Source organism: Colletotrichum spaethianum (genome assembly GCF_022836535.1).
Source record: "Colletotrichum spaethianum MAFF 239500 DNA, contig21, whole genome shotgun sequence".
NCBI classification, from domain to species: domain Eukaryota; kingdom Fungi; phylum Ascomycota; class Sordariomycetes; order Glomerellales; family Glomerellaceae; genus Colletotrichum; species Colletotrichum spaethianum.
The window spans coordinates 244,792-264,040 of NW_026054791.1; the positions used below are offsets into that span (position 1 = coordinate 244,792).

Consider the following 19,249-nt stretch of genomic DNA (forward strand, 5'->3'; position numbering starts at 1 on the left):
CTGCGTGCTCCTCCATCCCACCAGCAGCATCTTCAAGCGCACGTACACGGACGGAAAGGTGAAGGGCAGAAATCTATCCAAGAACGCTGGCGCGCTTCATCTAGACGTTCCCTTGCCCCACAGTCGTCTGAAACCTGCACGGTTAAGCTTTTCCAGACCCTTCAGACAAAAAGGCTCTCTCTACTCTATTCTCTTCGTTCCCCATCTCAGCCACGCGGGTTGGTAAGTAAGCTCAATCTACTAGAGAACGACGTTGACCGACTGAAAAGCTTATCCGAAACCCACCAATGGCCATCCTCTCAGTAGCGTGGCATGCCATGGAAGACCGATGCAAAGGCCGCTGATGGCCGATCTATCCCGTCCGATGTCTTAATGCACGGAATATCACACACAGACCATCCGGTATCCCGGGACTGGCGCAAGCCAAGGTCCCTCCCTGCGAAGAGCCTCATGTTCGGTGGACGGGCCTGTGGGATGGCTGAGTAAGTCAGAGTCATGGAGGGGTGTTCATTTATCTCGGACGCAGAGTCAGGCTCTTCATCTTCTTCAAACAGCCTCTCTGGTGGGTACGAGTCTTCATGCATCTCCATATGTCGGTAGTGTCACCCGAAGTATAGTTGTCTCTCCGTGGCGTTTGAGAACATCAAACCTGGCAGTATAGTTTCATCAACTTTGACGACCCTTTTTTCACTCATGCCAGGCGTTCTTGTCATGCTCTAGCCACCGAGCGAGACCGTGCTGGACTGTCATGACTGCCATCAACACGGACCAACCCTGACTGTCACGATTTATGACGAGAACTAGACACAATGCGGATGTCCTGAATGAATGGCCCCCGTGATTTAAAAAATTGCAGGCTTGATTGTAAATATCTACTTGAATCATCTCCGCCAGCGCCATGTTATACCGTTCTTCCCCCTGGCCCGCTGCTTCCCCTAGTCAGTCATCTCCACGAATGGTATACCGATGGCGTCACTGAATCTTGAACGGTCACCACTTCTGCTGGTATGCTCCTCGCTGCTGCTGTTGCGGCCTTTGTTGCTGTTGATGCTGCTGTTGTTGTGACTGTTCTCTCCGAATCTGCCTCTCGAACTTTTTCCCCTCCGTCGTCGCATCCTTTTCGCCGTTGAGACCGACCTTCTTCAGCTCCTCTTTGACAATTCCCACGGCCTCGGCCACGACGTCGCCGCCCCTTCGCCAGGTGTACAAGGCCACCCCATGCGACTCCAAGATCTCTTGGGCCCGCTGAAGCCGGCGCATCCATAGCTCGTGCTTCCTATTCGGCGCCGCCGCGGGTGCGAGGTGCGGGCTGCCTGTCGGTGAGGTAGCGCCCGACTTCAGACTGCCAGTCCTAGTCCTAGCAAAGGTTGGGGGAGCAGCCTGCCCTTGGGAGGCCGCGGACGGCGGCAGTGCATCAAAATCAATATCGTCATTGCTCGATAGCCTGCGTCCGTTGTTGAGGTTCCGCGGACTGAGGCTTCGGGAGCTAGACGGGGTATCCCGGCGCCGAGGCGGTGGGGGTGGCGGTGGGACTTTGGCCGTCTTGCTCATAGTGTTCTGGGCCGTGGCTGCCGGTATCTTGGCGGCGGTTGGCAAACTCCTGCTGCTGGCCACGGTCTGCTGAGAAGAGTTGTGCATCTGAGACAGAGGATGAGGGCCAGCTCGGTCAGCGGATGGCTTTCGAGATCTTGGCACAGGAGGAGGAGTTGCCCCGCTGCTCACACCAAGTGTGTTCACACTCGTATCAGAGGGTGCGCTGCGAAGGGCTGCCGGCTTGTTCGGTCGAGGCGGAGGAGGTTTGCGACCGACGACGAGATCGGTGGAGCTGGTGTGCGGCTTCGGTCTAGCCTTGATCTGGGCCAGGGCAGCTGCATCATTCAGTGTGGTTTCCTCGGGTTCATCCGAAAAGTCGATCAGGTCCCCCATGACTGGCCCAACGGTCTTGGCCTCACCCCGTGGAGGCAATCCTGGTCGACTAGATGGTGCATCGCTTTCGTCTGTGACCCTGAACTTTGGGGCTTTCTGACGTGAGCTGCCACCCTCAAAGGAATTGTCGAAATAGCCAGCTTGCTCAGGTGTCGTGACATCACGGATAAAGATGGCAATGACGCGTCCTGGATGAGCCTCGACCAGCTCGGTGTAGACCTCCAAATCTGCTTCACCACTGTCGCCGACTAGTAGGAACCTGCGTTCTGGGAAGTCGTGCATGAGTCTGGTAAGGGTGCTCTTCTTTCTTTCCGCTACAGGCTCGAAGATACCCTGGAGCATACCGCTATATTGCTTCAGATGGAGCGAACCAGGAGGCAAGCCAGCGACCATGAAATAACTCGCGAGCACCGGGAACAGCTGCCATGGACTATTCGAGCAGTAGTGCATGCTTACGCCCATCTTGTGTAGCTCGTTGTACCACTCTCGAACGCCCTCCACCGTCAAATCCTTCAGTTCTCGAACAAAGGTGTTGCGGAAGATTTCTTTGGCACCACCCGAGATGTTGGAGCGCTTAATAGTGTCATCGATGTCACTAATCAAACTGACACCCCTCGGCTCGATGATCTTGACCTCCTGAGTTGCCGACAGGTCCTCATTAGCGAGAACGCGCACGTGCGTGGGGACGAACTCCAAGGCGGCGCGCAGAATGAAGTGTCCCGCATCGTTTGTCTGTACTGTCCGTGAAGCCGACTTCTCATCGTTATAAAAGAAGACGGTGATGGGTAGTTGAACCAAAGGCGTTGTCATGAAGGGCGCTATTCTTGCCATGAGGTTGGCATTCGCGACGGAAAGTTCGGCATCTGTCAGGTCGGTACCCGTAGTGTTCTGCCTTGTCGGTGCCAACTTGGGGGACCCAGGGGCCGTCATGGGTGTGTGGGTACCGCTTCGCGACCTTGATCTCGCTCGATATATGCTTTCCGTGTCATCGTCCGAGCCCTCTTTTGGCGCCTCGCTGAACCCGCCGTGGTTCGCCACACGCCGTTCCTCCTGTCCCCTCTTCTCGATTTCTGCGGCTTCTTTGGCAATCTTCTCCTGTTCTCGCCGCTCCTCATGGGATTGGTGCAGAGCGGACAGGTTGTCGACGGGCGCAGGGGCGTCTTGTCTAGGGGCCGGAATGCCACTCAACTGGCGCGCAAGGCCAATGAGGATGCGGTTTCGTCGAGTTATCGGGCCTTTGTGAGGCGAATATACCCAGCCCCTGACGTCGATGTCCACGATGGCCTTCTCATCCTCATTACGTTCCCATTCTTTCCTCCAGAACTCCTGGTCTTTGACACTACCAGGCTGTTCGTCAGAGTGTTGCTGATATTCCGCTGTCCAGTCTTGCTTGACATGGCGCTTCGCGTATGACGGGAAGATGACCATTTGGTCGTCTCCCTGCACGGTGATGGCAACGTCGGGGAATGATCCGGGGATTGTCGTCCTGGGCATGCCGTCCTCCGGTTCCAAAGGCCGTACCCGTGTCTGCGCATACCCTTCTCTTATTTCATTTACGGCGGTGGCACCGGCGCGGTACACACTGCCAGCCTTTGCAGCCAGCCATTTCCGCCGAAACCCCCTCTCGCCCGGGGTTGGCGGGTCATCGGCCGATGCAGCCCCGTACCCATAACCGTTGCCTGCACCAGCACCAGCACCAGCACCGGCACCACCGCCGGCTGCGCCTCGCCCTCCTCCGCCGTAGGTTGTGTAGTCTGAAAACGTGGGCATCTTTTTGCTTAGGTTGCCTGCCCTCTCCCTCGCATGCCGTTTCAGCTTGGCCGAGGGCGGACCTAGGAGCAGCCGGCGACTGTGCCGCGCGAATACGTCGACGAGCCTGGTTTTCTCGTTCCGCTTTCGCTGGCGCTCGAGTATATATCGGTATATACTAGACTGAAATCGGTGCTTGAGCTGCGGGAGAGTGTCGAGGCGGAAGTTGAGGACGCGCTCGCGGTATCGGTCTCGTAGGCTCCGTGGGAACAGGTATCGCAGGAGGCTGGTGCGGTTGTGAGGATGCGGGCGCGGGGGACCAAATCGCCCGAAGGGAGCCAGCTTGATCTTGGTTGTGCCTTGGATAAGGGTCCAAGACGAACGGCGGGCGCGGGACGGCCCAGAGCGTGGGCGTTATGTAGGAAGAGAAGTCTAAGTCTGGGAGGGTACGATAACCGGCGAACCGAGGCTGACGAGGCGAAGTCGACGAGTTGCACGAGGCTGGCAGGCGACAGCGTCTTCTGACCCCCACGCTCTTACAGGTGATGAAGGGACGGCTGAGGGTGATGGAAGCACATGGTCTTGGGCGGCTCTGGTGGGTGAAGTTGGCGCGAGCGGTTCGGGGTCGAAGGAGCCGGAGCACGCGGTGTGCTTTGGGGGGAGGGGAGTGAGCTCGTGACGGTGGGCGGGCGGAAGCTTTAGGTTCGTGTTGGTGTAGGTGTGTTGGTCTCAGAAGCTCCCGGTGTCGCGCAGTGCGGGCACAGGTTTGGGGGCGAGGGTTGGCGTCTGTCCTGGACGTTCACAATGCGACGAGGTGCCACAACATGCGATTATGCGGGATATGGAGGTGGTCCCGTTGCTTCTGGCCGTGCTGATGCACTGGGGAAAGAGGTTGGGGGACTCGAAGCGAGACGAAACATTACGTCATCCTTGCACAGCTTAGCTTCGCTGGCAGCAGGTATTCAGCCGCTGAAGCTTGGCCCTCTTATTCACCACTGACGCGGTGGTGGAGGATCTTCAGCGCTGTTGGCTCCCCATGCTCCGGGGAAGTCACGGCCAGAACGTAACATCGCTTGGCCCCCAAATGCCAAAACTGACAATGCACAGACCAGATCTCACATCAAGTGACGCTCGAGCGCGCTGGGCATGTGAGACTGCGATGCCATAAATCGCATCCAATAAAATCCGCATGCTTTTACACGATTTCCTCCCATATGCGAAAGACCCCTGGCCGAGAAATCAAATGGTATTGTCCACATGGTGTGTTGGTCTAGACAGCTTCCCTCTTCTTCTTCTTCTTTTTTTAAACACCGAAAGAAAATCAAAATTATCGCTTCTCACGAGCCAACCTCGCCCTAGTCCTACCCTTAGCCGGGACGTTCTTCTTCTTGGGCTGTTTCTTGAGGTTGAGCACCGCGCCCTGCCCGGCTCGCTCAGCTCTGCCCTTCTTCCACACCTTGTCCTCGCTACGTATGGCCTTGGCGTCGAGCTTCTTCTTGTCCTTGTTGCTGAGCTTTTGCTTCTTGCCCTTGGGCCCGTTGAGCTCGTCGCGGCCCGCCTCCTTGGCCTTCTTCTTGTCCTGCTCCGTCTCGAACCACGTCCTCTTCGGCCGCGCCTTGATCTCCGCCTCGTGCTGGAGTATGTTCTCTCCCTTCCTGACTTGCATTTCTGCCTGCGCGAATTGCTTCTCCTGCTTCTCCTCGACCATGATCTCCTCAATCTCGTCCTCCATTTCGTCCACCTGCGTCTGCCACTTGTCCGCTTCCGCCGGCTCGATGATGCGGCTCATGATCTTGGCGCCCTGCGCCTTACCGGCCTTGACCGCTGCCTTGACGACCTTGCGGTCCGGCTCGGCGGCTAGCGTAATGGCGATACCGGTTCTGCCGGCACGCGCCGTACGACCGACTCTGTGCACGTAAATCTCAATGTTTTGGGGTGCCTCGTAGTTGATGACTGTGTCGACGCCCTTGATATCGAGACCACGGGACGCCAGATCGGTCGCCAGGAGGTAGTTGACCTTGCCGTCACGGAAGTTTTCGACACTGGCGATTCTCTGGAGGCATGTTAGCGAATATTCATGACGGGAAACCTTCAGTGACACTGACCTGAGCCTGGTTCATGCTACCGTGGAGCTCGGCGCAAGACATGCCAAGCAGACCAAAGATGATTCTCGCGCGGTGAGCCTCCTTCTTCTGGCGGAAGAAGACGATGACACGCTCGGTGTGCATCGTCTTGCAGATATGCACCAGATAGCCCATACGCTTCTCCTCGCGTCCGGGGCGCAGGCGAACAAACTCCTGCACCAAGGTACCGACAGTCTTGTTCTTCTGCGAGTCGACCATGACTCTGGCCGGCTTGTTCATTCCCACGCGCACCAGCTTGTCGACGGACGATGTCATTGTTGCGGAAAAGAGCATGGTCTGCCTTGACTTGGGTAGGGTGGTCAAAATCTCGTTCAGTTCGTCGGCGAAACCATCCTCGAGCATGCGATCGGCCTCATCGAGCACGAGAATCTCCACGGTATCGACGTTGAAGCTGGCAGAGTTTCTCATATGGTCAATGAAACGACCGGGTGTGGCGATGATGACATCCGGGCGCAGCCTCAGCTCCACCTCCTGGGCCTTGAGACTCAGACCACCGACGGCCAGGGTGAACTTGATGTCGGTGTAGGCAGCCAGCTTGGTGGCTACGGCGTGACACTGGATGGCCAGTTCACGAGTCGGGGTGAGGATGACAACACGGCTGGTCGGCACCTTCTTGGGTCTGTACAGAAGACGTTCGAGAATGGGAACGACGAAGGCAGCAGTCTTTCCGGAACCCGTGACAGCGCCACCAACGACATCCTTGCCCATCAGCGCAATGGGCACAGTCTTGGCCTGGATGGGCGTGGGCTTGGAAAAGCCAACAGCCGCGAGACCTCTCAGCAGAGGGCGCGACAGGGACATGGCCTGGAAGGACGACGCAGTATCCTTCTTGCCAGGCTTTGCCGGCTCCTCGGGGGCGAAGAAAGCGTCACGCTTCGCTTGTTCCTCCGCATCCTCCTCTTCCTCGTCGTCTGAATCACGATTGTCTTCAGGGTGGTCGACAGGCGTCGCAACGGAGTCGTTGTCGGATGCTGCGTCGTCGTCCTCGGCGTCGTCCGCGTCCTCAGCGTCAGAACCCTCATCTTCAGAGCCAGATTGCTTAGCGTCGGGGTCCACGCCCATTCCGAAAGCATCATCGGCCAGGACTTCGTCGTCGTTGTCGTCCAGGTCGATGTCCACGTCCATGTCATTGTCCACCTCTTCAGCAGCCTCTTCTTGTGCTTCTTCCGGCTTGTTCTTGCCATCTTTCTTCGTGCGCCTCCTGCGAATGATCTCTTCAAGGTCCACACCGAGCGTCGTGTTGCTGCTCATGGACTTCTTGGCTCCTTCGAAACCCCAACCTTCGAGTTCCGCATCGCCGAATTCGATGGCGCCGTCTTGCGCAAATTCAAAGTCTGAGTCCATGGCACCATCATCGTCATCTTTTGCGCCCCAGATGCCCTCGTTGACTTCTTCTTCGGGCGAATCTTCCTTGGCAGCAGCCTTTTTCGATTTCTTGGAGGTTTTCACCTTCTTCTTGGGAGGCGCTGCGACGGGGGCCTCCTCCTCGATGATTTCTTCGTCATTGTCGGAGATTGTGTGGACGAAGTCGTCGTCGACGGTCTTGCGCTTGTTTGAAGGAGCCATGTTGGGTTGTGGGAGGATTGCGGAGAGAACGAATGTCGGGACCGCGGGGTATCGTTCTGGCTTTCACTACGCTTCCCAATGCTTCGCGCTGTTCCAGAGCCAGAAATTTTTCTGGACGGACGGTGGAGCTCAACTTTTTCTGCCACCCTCGAGGTGACCCGGAAGCAGGCGGTCAAAGTACAGGTGGGGCTGATTTCTCGCGCAGACGGGAGAGGGACCGAAGAGATACGTACTCCATGGACAAGCACGTGATGCTGCTTATCATCTTCCATCGTCCGTCGTTCGTCGTCCAGTGTTCAGTGTTCTCAGGGGGCAGGGGCGACTCCCGATGGGAGACCCCACCATGGTTGATTGGGCGACCACTCACAGCTTATTGGCAACAATTTTGGCAGCCTTCACGCCGCTGGGTGCCGGCAAAGCAACGAGATTTAATTTCTGCCCTGTTGACTCTACAACTTGTCTTTTTCGGTCCTAACCCAACTCGGTGCCTCACTTTCCCGCGTCTCCTTCTTGACCACAACCGCGTCTCTCTACTTCTCTCAAGCGTCTTTTCCAACGATTTCCCTTTCCTCGAGCGCGCATTTCGACTCTTCCGATTGCCAACAAAAGTTGCTCCCGCAAGACACACAATCCGCAAAACACCGACACACACAGACAAGATGGGCGAATCCAGGTGGGCGAGCTTCCATCCCCTTCCACACCACTATCTCGGCGTTGTGTTTGGCAGCATCTGCAGACGTTGGCGCGTCACAACTCTCTGCTAACACCACATGGGCTTTCCAGGCAGGAACTCATCCAGTGGTTGAACCAGCTGCTGTCCCTCAACATCACAAAGGTCGAGCAATGCGGTACCGGGTAAGTGGTGATCAGATACCCCTCCCCCGCCATGTGTTTATAGTGGGACCCTTGATGATTTTGATGGTGTTGTTGATGTTTGGTCCGGTTTGCAGCGCGGCCCTCTGCCAGGTGTTTGACAGCATCTTTATGGACGTTCCCATGTCCCGAGTCAAGTTCAACGTCAACAGCGAATATGCGTACATCCAGAACTTCAAGGTCTTGCAGAGTGAGTGTTGCGCCATCCCGTCCCATGCCGCCCGCCTCTGCTCTCCCTCGATCAAAACAGTCACGGCTGACCAACGCTCACCTACCAAACAGACACCTTCGCGAAGCACCAGGTCGACAAGCCCATCCCCGTCGAAGCGCTGGTCAAGTGCAAGATGCAGGACAACCTCGAGTTCCTGCAATGGACCAAGAAGTTCTGGGACCTGAACTTCCCCGACCACGAGTACGATGCCGTTGCCCGGAGAAAGGGCGCTCCTGTCCCCTCCGGCGGCGGCTCTGCCCCTCGTGTCGCGTCCGGTACCGGCGCCGCTGCTAGACGAGGCGGTACCACCCCCTTGGGCGGCGCCCGTGTCCCCAAGGCCGCTGGCCCCGGCACGGCCGCTCTCCAGCAGGAGAACGCTACCCTCAAGGAGACGGTTGTCGGTCTCGAGCGCGAGCGCGACTTCTACTTCAGCAAGCTCCGGGACATCGAGCTCTTGGTGCAGCAGGCGGTGGAGGAGGACCCCGAGCTGGAAAAGCAAGAAGACGGCCTCGTCAAGCAGATCCAGACCATCCTGTACTCGACGGAGGAGGGCTTCGAGATCCCGGCAGAAGGCGAGGTTGTCGACGACCAGGAGACCTTCTAGATGGTGTAGGGGTGCATTGCAGGAAAAAGAAGAGGTGCTTGGATGGGGGTGGTGAAGCAAAAGCACACGGGTTTGGCGCTAGTGCAAATACCCAGAGGCACGTAATAATCAGTATACTGGCGATGATGAGGCTGAGTAGTACTCGGACAGTCGAGGCCGAAGTCGGTCAGAGCTCACGGCGGTCCCGTCCCGCATGAGCCGTCATGATAGAATCAAAATATTTTTTGTCCGGAGCTTCAAGTCATGTATGCGCGCTAGTCGTGGGTTGTCTACCGTATTAGTAGGCTGTCCTGTTTGTCATCCAAAGTGGGCTTGTTGCAAACGAGCTACGCGTCCATGGAACCAAACTAAACCCTGAGACGGATGGCTGGCTTGGTCTGCAAAGTGACCCTATGGGTCAGTTTCAACCTCCGCCCTCGTCAGAGAATGAAATCTTATTGTCTGAGAACGGCTCCGCATGGCTTTCGGAGCTAGAATCCGACACCACGTTATTGAGCAGTCTATTCAAGGCTCAGAGAGGAACTTCATCAAGCACTATCCCATGATGCCGTTGCAACTTGATCAAATAATCCAAGGTCGAGGTAGTGGGCGAATATCCGAGTGCTGTGGAACACCAGCAGCGTCCGTTCAATCATAGCATGCATGCTATGCCCTCGGCGTGTATGTGTGTGTGTGTGTGTCTTGGGCCTGCGTAGGTTTGGGCCTCACCTACATAGTACGTCGTCAGCTGGTTCCTGGCCTGGAACTCGGCGCCCAGGTGAGCGTGTCCCAGAAATGCGGTCATTCCCTGCTGCAGGCCCCAGTTTAGCGGTTCCACGCAAAGAAAAATGCGCCACAGGCGTCAAACAGCGCACACGACCAGCGGCGGGCGTCCTTGCCCGTCGCCTGCCGTTTTATTTTTTCTTTCGGAGACAGGCTCTGAGGGAGAGGCGAGACGGGACGACAGGGGACCTCAAAACAGGCACGGGCGGGCTGTGGGCCAGGCTCTTTTAAGGCATGGTCCGCTGGGGCAGCTGCTGGAACTGGAACTGCTGCTGCTGCGCACCTCACACCCGACCATTCGCGGTGGGACCAGCTGCTCCATCGCCGGGGACGAGGCGAACCAGAGACATTGGAACCCGACACCGAACGAGCCTTTGTTGCTTGCGAGAGTGCCTGACGCAAACAACCTCCTGACCAACTTCATCATTCCACACACAAACAACACCCAAGAGGAAAAAACGTATTTGACTTGTGCGACGGCCCCGTTCTTGCTGCACACCCTATTCGACGACAAAGACTCCAAGTTCGGTTGCGAGACAGCGTCGAAAAGCTTAAACAACATACATACATTATCGAGACTGCCCGCTGTCACTGTCTCTCTGTCTCTGCCCTCAATCTCTCTCTCTCACCACCCACGATCGACGAGGGGAGCTACAGCAATCAACGACTCAGCTCACCCGAGCAAGCCCCTCGTCCAAACCCCGAAAAGACGTTCGATCGCTCGTCCTTGATAACCAACAACCTCTTGGACTCCCGTTTCCCTTGACCACACCTCACAATGGCGCCCCCGGCCGAAATCTCCATCCCATCGACCATCCTCTCGACCGGCGAATCCAAACCATACACCCTCTACAACATCACCCTCCGCCTTCCCCTCAAGTCCTTCGTCGTCCAGAAGCGCTACTCCGACTTCGCCGCTCTCCACCAGACCCTCACCTCCCTCGTCGGCTCTCCGCCCCCGCAGCCGCTCCCGGGCAAGTCCTGGTTCAAGTCGACCGTTTCGTCCCCCGAGCTCACCGAGCAGCGCCGCCAAGGCCTCGAGGCCTACCTCCGCGCCATCGCCGAGTCCCCCGACCGCCGCTGGCGCGACACCACCGCCTGGCGAGCTTTCCTCAACCTCCCCTCCACGGGGGTGGGCAGCACCTCCAACTCGGCCGCGAGCGCCCATGGTCTCATCACCAGCGGCCGCGCCGGGGCCTCTGACCCGACGACTTGGCTCGACCTCCACCGCGAGATGAAGACGTGCCTCCACGACGCGAGGAACCAGCTCGCCCGCCGCGACGGCGCCGTCGATAGTAACAACAGCACCGCGGCGGCCGAGGCAGGCGCCGCGGCCAAGAGGTCCCTCGTCAAGGCCGGCACGCTGGTTAACACCCTCACGGACGGGCTGCGGGCGATGCAGGAGGGCGGGCGGCTCGGCGACGGCGAGCTACGGCGTAGGAGGGACCTCCTCTCGTCGGCGCGGGTCGAGCGCGAGGGCCTGGACAAGCTGAGCAACAGCATGGCGCAGGGCAACGGCCGCAGCGGCGGCGGCGGCCGGGAAGGGTGGGCCTCGGCGGGTGACAAGGCCGCCCTGCTAGGCGGGAGCCGCAACGGCGGGGCGCGGACCGGCGGACGGGTCCTGGGCGCCCCGCTTCCGGAGAACGAACGCACGCGGGAGCTGGACAACAACGGCGTCGTGCAGCTGCAGCGACAGATGATGAGCGAGCAGGACGAGCAGGTCAACACGCTGGCGGCCATTGTGCGCCGGCAGAAGGAGATGGGGCTGCAGATCAACGACGAGGTGCAGGAGCAGACCAAGATGCTCGACCGGCTCAACGAGGACGCCGACCGCGTGGGCGGCAAGATCGACGTGGCCAAGAAGCGCATCAACAAGTTCTGACTGCGGCGTGCCGGGGGCGCCGTCGCGAGGGCCGTGGTGAGCGTGCTCGAGGTCGTGGTCTGGATTCTTTGGGTCGGCGGGCGGATATTGGATGCTTTTGCGTGGTGTCTGGAGTTGGCTTCTCTTTTGGTCGCGCCGGCTCGTCGATGATGGCTCGATGGGCCGAGCACGCGCTATTTTTTATTGTAGTTCATTCGAAGTAGGTAATCACGACGTACATACGTACAGGACGACATTCGCATTTACATATCTTTTTCTTTTTCCCCAGCAATAGCGGCGTTATCCTTTGGGTTGAGAGTGGAAATACCAGCACGGATGCCCTTGGCCGTTATACAAACATACTCGTGATCTCTGTCCTTGACTTGACTATACGCTGCATCATGACCCCACGTGAGGATGAACCTACAGAAGCCGCTCACTGTAGAGGACCCCATTGTCGGCATCAGTCACGATGAGGGGCCCGAGAGACCATATCAACAAAGAGCAACAGCGGCCCGGTCATCGGCTGCCTGACAATGGTCTTGGGCTGCCAATGCGCTGCAACGCGGCTGGGCGAGTTGGGCCTGGGCTATGCTCTTTCCTTTCTACGCCTTCGGCCGTCCCTCTTGCCGGCTCTTCGGGGTCCTCCTCGGGGTCCTCTTCTGCGGGTGGGATGGGCATCAAGGCAGCAACTCAATAACTTTCAGTGCAAGCCTTCACGCCACGAGATGACGCGTCCTCAGCCTCTCTTTAGAGTGTCTACGTTGATAGGAACTGCTGTAAAAAAGTACTCTGCCAGCTATGTTTTTGGAGAGGGGCGCGTTTTTAGGCAACCCCTGCGTCTCCTTGCACATTTGCTTGTCAGATGTTCAAGTCAAAGCCGACGCGGGCTTGTTCCCTTCAAATGGCTAGTTTTGGCCAACCAGACATAGATGCAAGATACAACGTCTTAGCTTCTAGACGGGTTTTATGTTTATTCGTCTGCCTAGGCTGATAGGCAACAAGCGTATCGGATGAACACGAGCTTGGTATTGAGTACCGTCAGCACGACTTCGTCTCAGACAGCGACAGCTCGCACTAGACGCTTTGCAAGATCTGAATCGTAGACTAAGATTTAAAGGAGATACGCGAAACATTTTTTCGATACATGTCAGACTCAGTGAGCAAGGCATCGGCATCTCGACGAACCCCCATTCTCCGGTTCCTGAAACATGACGGAAGACAAAGGAACAATGCCTCCTCCGTCGGGCTTCGCCAATAACGACCCGACTAGTTTCTTAACACCCAACTCAGTTCTCCAACATAAGGGGTTCGGCACTGGCTTTTAAGTTTGTAGTATCAAGAAAGTCAGGGTAATATGGCACAATGCGACGAACTGAATAACTATAACTTCGACTCGGGCACATGTAAGACACGACCGTATTTGAGTTGCTCAAGGTGGCTGGCCTTTGTTGCAGAATCGAGCTAATTTCGTCAATCTTAATGTAGGTATGGCTCGGGGTATACTGGAGGTGTCAGCCACAAGAACAGTCTCAGGGTTTTAGGTTGTTCGATTCAATGCCGCTTGCGCCGATTAGAAGCTTGAGCAGTTGGACAGTCAACAGGTTTTGGTAGAAACAGCCACAGAGAGGCAATCGACAGATCGCAGGACCCAACCAGAGCTTACTAGAGCACGCGATCGATGTTGTCTCAAAACAAGAAAGCAACGGGCGCGCCCAGGACGGGACTTGGAGTAGGGACGCGACAGCGTCCGCGGCGGACCGTTCCTCATGCGCATGCAGATGGTCGCTTATAGATAGACCCTTGCCGTTAATAAGCGTGGGCGCATGCAGCCGCTGTCACATCGGGGGCTCTCTGCTCGTTGCCAAAGAAGAAACGCATAAAGCCACAGGTGATCAGATCTAAAGTTCCAGGTGAAGAGGGCCATAAGTGGTTGCACCATGGTGGTTCATGTAGACATCGCCGATTCCGTCACGTCTGCTCATGACGCCTCCCAACCGTCCGGCATCCGTAAACTCTGAGCCTCCGTCCGAGTCGTGCAGACACTCACACGCTGCCGGCCGGCAAGGCCAAAAGGCGGTTAGCGTGGGACCTGTATCCGCTACCCACTTGGTGATTTTTGATACGTCACTGCGGCGCCAGGATGGGCACAAGGTGCAAGGGACTTCCCGCGGTTGCTGGGCAACGAAGCCGAGCGCCGTTTCCTGGGAGTGGAAACCTCCACAACCGACATTGGGACAATGTCACAGTGTCGCAATTGGCGCCCAACGGCGCCTGCTGGCGAGCCCCGGCTCGGTCCAGAGGTTGCAGTCGCTGTGCTGGCCCGATCAGCCGTCGTAACCGATTCCATCGAATGCTGAACCTAATCGACCAAGGGATTCCCAGTGAACCGGGAGAGAGGCCTGGGTCCTTGGATGAGGAGAGGACCGTCGCTGTTCGCCGAGGTGGCTACTGCAACCGCACGGGACTGGCGGAGGCTGGTGGATTCCATGGCCCTCCCCCTCTTCCGTATTGCCTTCCTACACCCAAAGAGGATGTGTGCTGGCGCCGAAGCCTTTCCGGGAACATAGCCTCAAGGTCCGCGATTCGCTGTGGAGGCTGGCTCGGTGGACCTGTCCCCCAGTGACTCCCAGTGATTGACCGCTCGAGGGACCCGAGGCGACTTGGCGGATAACCTCTCATAGGCAGGAGATTGAGCAATTTCTTGGGATTGGACGGTGAGAGGAGGGGATTGAGGCCCTGGAGAGCGGCGTTTGCAGTTTGTTCATTGGACCTGAGCGGGGGAGCTCGTGGACTCGGCAACCGAGGTTTGTTGTGACGATCTGTTGGCGGCGAGTGGGCGACGTTGCGTTGCTGGCGGTGAAGTCGTGTGTCGTCCATCGGTTGGCCGACTTTCGTCTAATACGAAGGCTACCAGAGGGAGGGACTTAGAGAAACGTCAGTCGAGACGGGGTATGGACGTGAGGCAACGGACATGGAGATTGGGGCCATCGCAGCCGCCTCTGCCGCAGATCGAAAGGGTGGCTGGAAGCTCGGTCATCCGTGTGTTCGGTTTTTTTTCAGGGTCTTGTTGGTACAAGGAAGATCCTCTCAGCCCATGAGGTCAAGCTTGGATGGCAGTTTTTCTGCTGACGGACCCTTATTGGCTTTGTCAGTCCAATATTTCCAACAACCAAGGACATCTTACCCGAAGCATGTAGATGCAACGGCCAAAGAATGAAGGTTCGGGACTAGCAGAGCAAAAAGGAAGCCGAACAAGAGAAGCAAACGAGACAATGGAAACTGAGTGGAAGATGGTTGAGCTGGTGGCAGCACCTGCCATTCGGTATCGGGTCTGTGTGTTTGTTCCTCGCCCCTTCCTCAAGACTTGAAAGAACAGCTAGCCACCTGCCTGTCAGAATGTCACCATCTGGTTTCTTCGCTTAGAGGAGGTTAGTGAGTGTAAAGTGGGTCTTCGTCCACTGTGAGCCCCCGGACGGTTGACTCTTTCAGTACTGTACCAGCCACTAGCGCCCAGTCAACCCCCCATCCCACCTCTCTCTGTGTCTCTCTGCCTGGACTAGACCGTGTGGTTGCCCATGAGAAATTCCCAAAGTAAACACAAAAGAATTCCTGGCCCCTTCTCGTCCTCCTCTTCGCCGCATTTTCTCACTCAACACCACCACCTCCGACCTCCACCAGGAACGGCGCCGTGTCACAAGACTGCTGCATTCCCTCCAAACCCGATTTACTGACCAACGGGGTGAATCCCTCGAAAACAAGACAATTATTTTTTCTCGGTCCCTTCCCCGCGATCGGACACAAAAAAGCGCCGGCAAAAAAGCGCAAAGGCCGAAGCGGAAAGACACCATTCACTCTAGGCACCCGAGCATCGACAAATACCTCTAGATACCCATTCTCTCTCGCTTTGACGCCTTGGTCCTTGCCCAGTTTTGTCCCTGGGGTTCCGGCGTTTGTTTTTTCTTGCATTGTTGCTTGTGAGTCTCGCCAACCTTTCCACTTTCATCTTCTTTTTCGGCCATCCAACCCGCTGTATTTCCTACCACCACATGCTACTCCTGCCCCTCTCCTGCTGGAACCTTTCTCATGGCTATTGTGCAGACGCTTCACGACCTCACGACCGTCAATGGACCCCCCAAGATACCACTAGACTTCTGTTTTCTTCATTCACTCCGAGTCGGAGTCTCCACTTGAGCCCCGAGGCTCCATTTAGGTCAACAAGCAGTGCCTGCCACCTCACCACAAAGTGCTGAGGTCTACCTGACATGAGCGCTCCTCCACCGCCTCCGCCCCATGGCGAGGCACCCAAAACCACCGCCGGTTCCCCCCTCCCGGTGCTGGCCTGGGACCCGGCAACTACGACATTTTTGTCATTCCCCAGCGCGATAAGGGTGGCGGGTTCATCTACCTGCCCTCTCTGGCTCCCAACGGCCCCAGCTTTGCTGCTGGCTTCGCATGCGCCCTCGTCCTCGTCGTCATGTTCCAGAGCATGGCTCCGGCCTTCAGGGCATGGTGGGGGACGTACCAGGGCATGGGAAACATGGGTATGACCCTCCTGGTCATAGCCGTCGGTGTGGGAGCATGGGCTTGGGGAAAGTCGCAGAACCAGAGCTCGTCTTCGAGCAGCGGTCCCAATGCCAACTACCGCTCTGGTCCTGGTGGTTACGGTGCAGGGGCGAACTTCGGCGGCGGTTACGCAAACGCTGGCCCTCCGCCCCCGCCCCCGCCTCACGGCAGTCAATACAACGGCCCCCCTCCGAATTCTCCGCCGCCCAACCACGGGGCGGGAAACGGCGGTCCTAGACCACAATGGCAAGAACGATCACAGCCTCCACCTCAGGAATCTGAAACTGAACCTGAGCCAGAGCCGGAACCACGCAAGCCAGATCCTCCTCCGAAACCAAAGCCTGATCCATCGAAGGGTGCCTGGGAAAAGGCTCGGGAGGAGACGAAGAAGCGCGAGCAGGAGCGCAAAGCGAAGGAGGAGGAGGAGCGCCGGAAAGCGGAAACGGCACGGAAGCTCAAGGAGTTCCGAGAGAGGGAAGCTCGCGAGCGCGCGAGGCGGGACAAGGAGGAACGAGAAAGAAGGGAGAAGCTTGAGCAGGAGATACGCGAGAAAGAGGACCTCAAGCAGAAGCTTGAAAAGGAGCGTCAGGAGAAGGAGAAGCTCCAGCGCGAAATGGAAAAGGCCGAGCAGGAAGCCAAGGAACGCGAGGCAAAGGCCGCCAAAGAAAAAGAAACCAAGGACCGTGAGGAGGCGCGAAAGAAGGAGGCAGCCGAAGCCGCCGCCCGCAAAGCCCGTGTCGAAGCGCAACTGGAGGCCTTCCGGAAAGCCAAGAAGGAACGCGAAGAGGCAGAAAAGGCCAAGAAGCTGGCCGAGGAGGAGGCTGCTCGCAAAGCCAAGGAAGAAGCGGATCGCAAGGCCAAGGAAGAGGCGGATCGCAAGGCCAAGGAAGAGGCGGATCGCAAGGCCAAGGAGACGGAAGAGGCCGAGAAGAACGCTCGCAAGGGAAGTAGCTACGCATACTCGTCGGGTGAGAAGACGAGTATGTGGCCAAACGGCCGCCCCCCCGTCTCCCCCGCAACGGCTTCGACGCCGCCGAGACCTCCCCCGTCTGCTTCGTCCGCTCCCCCAAGACCTCCCCCCTCTGCCAGCTCTGTGCCACCGAGATCGGCACCTTCTGCAGCTTCATCCTCGAATACAGCCAGACAACCGCCACGGCCGTCAGCACGAACCGTCGACGAAGACCAGTACTCATACCGACCGTACGACAAGCCGAAACACAGACCCGCGTCTTCAGTCGGCTCCGAGTCATCATGGGCCCCGTCGGCCACCACGACGAGAACGACACCGCCGCCTAGCATGCGCGGGCCGTACACGACGAAGGATCCAGACAAGATCGTCATCAAGGCCGTCTACCTGTTCATGAACCAGTTCGCAAAGACACCAGCCAGTCAGCTCATCTCGGGATTCGGCACAGTGACCGACGGCCTCATCCTGCGAATCACGACCGAAGGCCTCTTCATCGACGACGACGTCCGCGGCGTCCCGCAGCGCGAGTGGGACGTCAAAGCCTGGACGCTAAAGCTGGTCGAGGTATGGTGCCCCCCGCACTGCTTGAATTCCAATGCTGCTCCTGCCCCTATGAGTGCTGCGAATCATCCTTCGAATTTGTTTCAAAAAATGGCGAATCAGCGAGCCCGTACGGCGGACAGGGGTGCCACCAGGACGCTCACGGGCGATGAAGCCGATGCCTACCTGACCGAGATGTTGCGTGCTTGCAATAGTTGTTGCCGTCTTGGCTTGTGCGACACGAAATTCAGAGATACTAACGTGGCATCTTCGACCGGACAGACTGGGGAGTGGAAAACTAAGCGCCTGCATGTCTTGCGCGCAACAGTTCGAGACCAAGAGGGCAAGCGATACATGTTCGTCCTGGACGAGGAAGAAGCCTGGAAGGTCGCCGTGGGCGTGCAGCGGCTGCGTAAGGGCACCCAGGTTCGCTCGCTGGGCGTCAGTGGCATGAGTGCCTCGGATGCTCGGGGCACGCTCGAGACCCTGGGCTGGTCATGAGATGTGTCTGCTACCAACAGTTGTAGGCAGCTTTCGATTCGGGTCAATACTTTTTTCGGGCGGTTGGGCCGCCTTTGTCGAGGCAATAATGTGTGTGGCTGGGAGATTTTGATCTTGGAACATGGATAAGCAGGCCAGGCTGCTTTCTTATACACGGCACCGCGAAAGGTCAAGGGGACGTGGCAGTTGAGTTGGCATTTCGGTTTCGTGGAATTCGGTTGCATAGCAGAGCGAGGATGGTCACATTCCAGGAAACAAAAAGCTGGGACAAAAACATTGGCAATGGGTTTCAACAGTATTGATGACCCGGTTGGGTACATCCTAGGATACCTCCACTTTGATGGACGAACCACTGACTTGCATCCGGATGGCTATTAAAGTTAGCGGTGCGAGAGGGTGATGAGTTCGGATAATGATGATACGACTTCAACTTTGTGTCTTTTGCGTCGTTGTTTCTTTGCAAGTGATACATGAGTCTTTCGATGGCGTCTGAAGAGGCCATTGTCAGTATTGGCGGGATCGCGAGATCCAGGCACGAAACTTTTCTAGTGCAATTGTCAGCAAGGATCATCCCGACGATGGCAGTTGGGAACATGTGAGGTTGTTCCTTGTTGGACTTATCGCTACCAGGAATTGAGCTGGGCCAACGGCTGCCACCAAGTGTGATACCCAATCCCGCGAGGGATTTTTTTATTTTATTTAAAAATCTTAGATTGTCATCGACGGCGCGCTATGCCTGTATCGCAGCTCATGCGTCCCACGGCGGCCCAGTCTATACTACGTCGTCCACATTCCACGGGCCTCTCAGTGCTGGGCCACGATACGAGCTGTCAGCTACACTACGTCACGTAAACAGGCGTGACTGCCGAATCCCCCGTCCCCTCCTTATCATGATAGCGTCTTGTCACCATCGGCTGGGTCTTCTTCAACCATCGGGCGAGGGGGGGGGCCTCCGGCGGTGACGGACCACGGCCTGCAA

The 19,249-nt window shown here is 57.3% G+C and overlaps 5 protein-coding genes across 5 annotated transcripts; 3 read left to right on the plus strand and 2 right to left on the minus strand.

Annotated features, from left to right (window-relative positions):
- Window positions 1-990: 990 nt before the first annotated feature.
- Window positions 991-3,696, minus strand: ColSpa_08028 (phosphatidate phosphatase APP1; the record flags this gene model as incomplete). The annotated part of the gene is made up of 1 exon (XM_049274240.1): window positions 991-3,696. One exon carries the CDS (start codon window positions 3,694-3,696, stop codon window positions 991-993), a length of 2,706 nt encoding a protein of 901 aa, XP_049130197.1.
- A 1,306-nt stretch (window positions 3,697-5,002) lies between these two features.
- On the minus strand, window positions 5,003-7,385 carry ColSpa_08029 (ATP-dependent RNA helicase DRS1; the record flags this gene model as incomplete). The annotated part of the gene is made up of 2 exons (XM_049274241.1): window positions 5,003-5,728; window positions 5,781-7,385. The coding sequence occupies 2 exons, from the start codon at window positions 7,383-7,385 to the stop codon at window positions 5,003-5,005; spliced, it is 2,331 nt and encodes a 776-aa protein (XP_049130198.1).
- Window positions 7,386-8,044: 659 nt separating this feature from the next.
- On the plus strand, window positions 8,045-9,073 carry ColSpa_08030 (microtubule integrity protein mal3; the record flags this gene model as incomplete). Its single annotated transcript, XM_049274242.1, has 4 exons — window positions 8,045-8,058; window positions 8,169-8,240; window positions 8,336-8,448; window positions 8,541-9,073. The coding sequence occupies 4 exons, from the start codon at window positions 8,045-8,047 to the stop codon at window positions 9,071-9,073; spliced, it is 732 nt and encodes a 243-aa protein (XP_049130199.1).
- Window positions 9,074-10,613: 1,540 nt separating this feature from the next.
- On the plus strand, window positions 10,614-11,717 carry ColSpa_08031 (vacuolar protease A; the record flags this gene model as incomplete). The annotated part of the gene is made up of 1 exon (XM_049274243.1): window positions 10,614-11,717. One exon carries the CDS (start codon window positions 10,614-10,616, stop codon window positions 11,715-11,717), a length of 1,104 nt encoding a protein of 367 aa, XP_049130200.1.
- A 5,842-nt stretch (window positions 11,718-17,559) lies between these two features.
- ColSpa_08032 (uncharacterized protein) lies at window positions 17,560-18,270 on the plus strand (the record flags this gene model as incomplete). Its single annotated transcript, XM_049274244.1, has 1 exon — window positions 17,560-18,270. The coding sequence occupies one exon, from the start codon at window positions 17,560-17,562 to the stop codon at window positions 18,268-18,270; it is 711 nt and encodes a 236-aa protein (XP_049130201.1).
- Window positions 18,271-19,249: the final 979 nt, after the last annotated feature.